This window comes from Cantharellus anzutake (assembly GCF_015039405.1).
Source record: "Cantharellus anzutake strain C23 chromosome Unknown EI90scaffold_81, whole genome shotgun sequence".
NCBI classification, from domain to species: domain Eukaryota; kingdom Fungi; phylum Basidiomycota; class Agaricomycetes; order Cantharellales; family Hydnaceae; genus Cantharellus; species Cantharellus anzutake.
The window spans coordinates 230,834-233,278 of NW_024067031.1; the positions used below are offsets into that span (position 1 = coordinate 230,834).

Here is a 2,445-nt window from a genome sequence, read left to right on the forward strand (position 1 = left end):
GCTCCATTGGCGCCGCGATGTAATACACAAAGCGGTGGAAATCTATCTAGGTCTAGAGGCGAAGAAGGCAGGACGCGTGCCCCTTGCCGCCCCCAGCGAGACGTCGTATGATAGAAACGGAAAACTGCAAACACCAGCAGCATCGCTGTGCTCCCACTGCAATACATCTTTCCAGTTTCATTCACTCATGACGATTGCATTCTCAGGTACGTTTGTGTTCTGACCTCCCTTAGCAGTGTCCCAATGACCCCGAGCCAGGTGCCACGCGGCGGACGTTCGAATATTGCAAATGTCCGTCCAATACTCTCCCGCTTAGCATCATCCAGTCTGGCTACTTTCCAGGGTCACCTGTAACGCCCCAAGTTGCCTTTCATTTCGACGTCCTTTCGCTGTATTCAGCTTTGCATGTGGACTCGTACACCCCGATTGCCTCCTTTCATGCCGCTTTGTTTGCCATGTTACGAGAGAACGGTTACGAATTCACCCACAACGTAAGATCTATTTGTTGCATGTCGGGAATTGGCACCTTCATGATCCGGCGCGCATATAGGACCCCTTTCTGCAGTCGTTTAGCGAGGCGATAACATGGTTTCAAGCCCTACGTGACTCGGTAGAGGTTGAAACGGAGAGAGAGTTTCTCCTACCCACATCCCCTGCGGCACCCGATGCACCGCTATGTCGTTCCGCGCCGGTCGAGTCCGCTGCGTTTACCCATGTCGCTCCTGCCCACAACGGCAATCCATCGGTCACTGCATCCCATGGCATGATGACCGTTAACCACGGCATCCCAACCTCCATAGGGACATCACCGGACCTTCCATCGATGGTCCATGAGCGAACAAAGCTGATTCGCAACCCGTCCAACAGCAGCGCAAGTCCATACCTCCGCACGAGATGCCCGCAATGTTTTGGAGGCTCGATGTGGGGCAACTCAGCCAACGAGTTAGTCCTCTCATACATATGCTTCGGGAACAGGTATACTAAGCGATTCCCTAGATATCCTGATGTCATCGTCGCCATGGATGGTAATATGCAACATAAGCAATACATGTTCGTTGGAGGAGAGATGATTCTTCCCTGGAATGAAACTTGCACATTCCTCACCGATGCCGAAATCGAGGAAGCTGCCCGCCATATCTCTGATGCACGAGCTGCATCTAGAGGCTGTTCGGAAGTATCTCGTCCCTCATCCCTTGTACCAGATGGTGCTATTGATGAATGCGAAGAATCACACAGAGCCACGAAACGTGGAAAGCAGTCAGCCTCAAAAACGGATACCTTCCGTTCGAAGGGCCTGATGGCAACCGTATGCCGTCATGACATCCCCCTTTTCCTCTGCGATGTACGCACTCTGGGTGAACAGCAGCACTTTTCGATTGCCATGCTCCTTGCACTTAGCCGCCAACTACCCTCAAATGCCACTATTGGATTAATGTATGATGTTGGGTGTGTTCTTGATCGATCGATCGCCAAGGTATGGCCTCGCATGGTCTGCAACTACAACCTCTGATATTTGAACAAAGTACAATCTTATCCCCGAAATCGCTCCTAGATTGAGCATCGCCGTTTCAGTCTTCCATGCCTACGCACATCAATTCTGTTGTCAAATCGCATTTCACCCCTGGAAACGAAATGGGTTCGGAAAGTCAAACGGGGAAGGAAATGAGCGATTATGGTCCTTGATTGTTGATACAATTGCGCCTGAACGCATAATGAGTGTGAGTCCCAACACTGTTCGGTCGACAACCCTCTCTTATGCAATGTTGTCCCAAAACTATAGCCGGCAAAACGAATCACAACTATCGACAACAAAATCAAGATGATCGTGTGCCGTGGCCGAGACCGCCTTGCTTCATTGGCTAGGTCCAAATTGGCCGCCATTGTTCATGAGGAGGCGCTTCTAACCGACCTCCTGCAAGATTTGAAGAGTAAGAGGGGATTCACAACTCCTTTCCTTCAATCCCAGTGGGAAGAGCAAAAGTCTTTGCAGCTCTCCGTTCGAGCCTGTATGCCCATTCCCGATCTCATGTTCGGCGTTGACTTATGCTGTTATGCCCTAGACAATGATCAAGCCGGAATGAAAAAGTTCACCAAACTTTTGGAAGCCGAACGATCAGCCCAGGCACATTCGGACGCATTGGACGCCGTAAAGAAGGAGCTGGACCGAATCAGCTTGGCACGAACACTGTCCCATAGTCCTATCGACCTCACGGAGCATTTCCAAGCCGCTCAGCGTGTACGATCGTTGCATGATAAATCTCAAGAATGCCTACGTGATCTGACAGCTCAAATTGGCCTGTCCGATTTGAAACTTCCGCAAAATCCGTCTAGCACAGAAAGGGACTACATGGAGAAGTACATTCTGGCCCGATTCCGCAAACATGCCATCCTTATCCGCTTAGCCAAGTACCAGGACGAGATTAACCCTATTCGGAGCTCACAACG

At 50.7% G+C, this 2,445-nt stretch overlaps 1 protein-coding gene across 1 annotated transcript; it reads left to right on the forward strand.

Annotated features, from left to right (window-relative positions):
* Nucleotides 1-892: 892 nt before the first annotated feature.
* Nucleotides 893-1,721, forward strand: EI90DRAFT_2848299 (uncharacterized protein; the record flags this gene model as incomplete). Its single annotated transcript, XM_039053733.1, has 3 exons — nt 893-942; nt 997-1,474; nt 1,524-1,721. Coding segments are annotated over 3 exons (726 nt in total), but the record flags the coding sequence as incomplete, so codon positions are not given.
* Between the last annotated feature and the right edge of the window lie 724 nt (nt 1,722-2,445).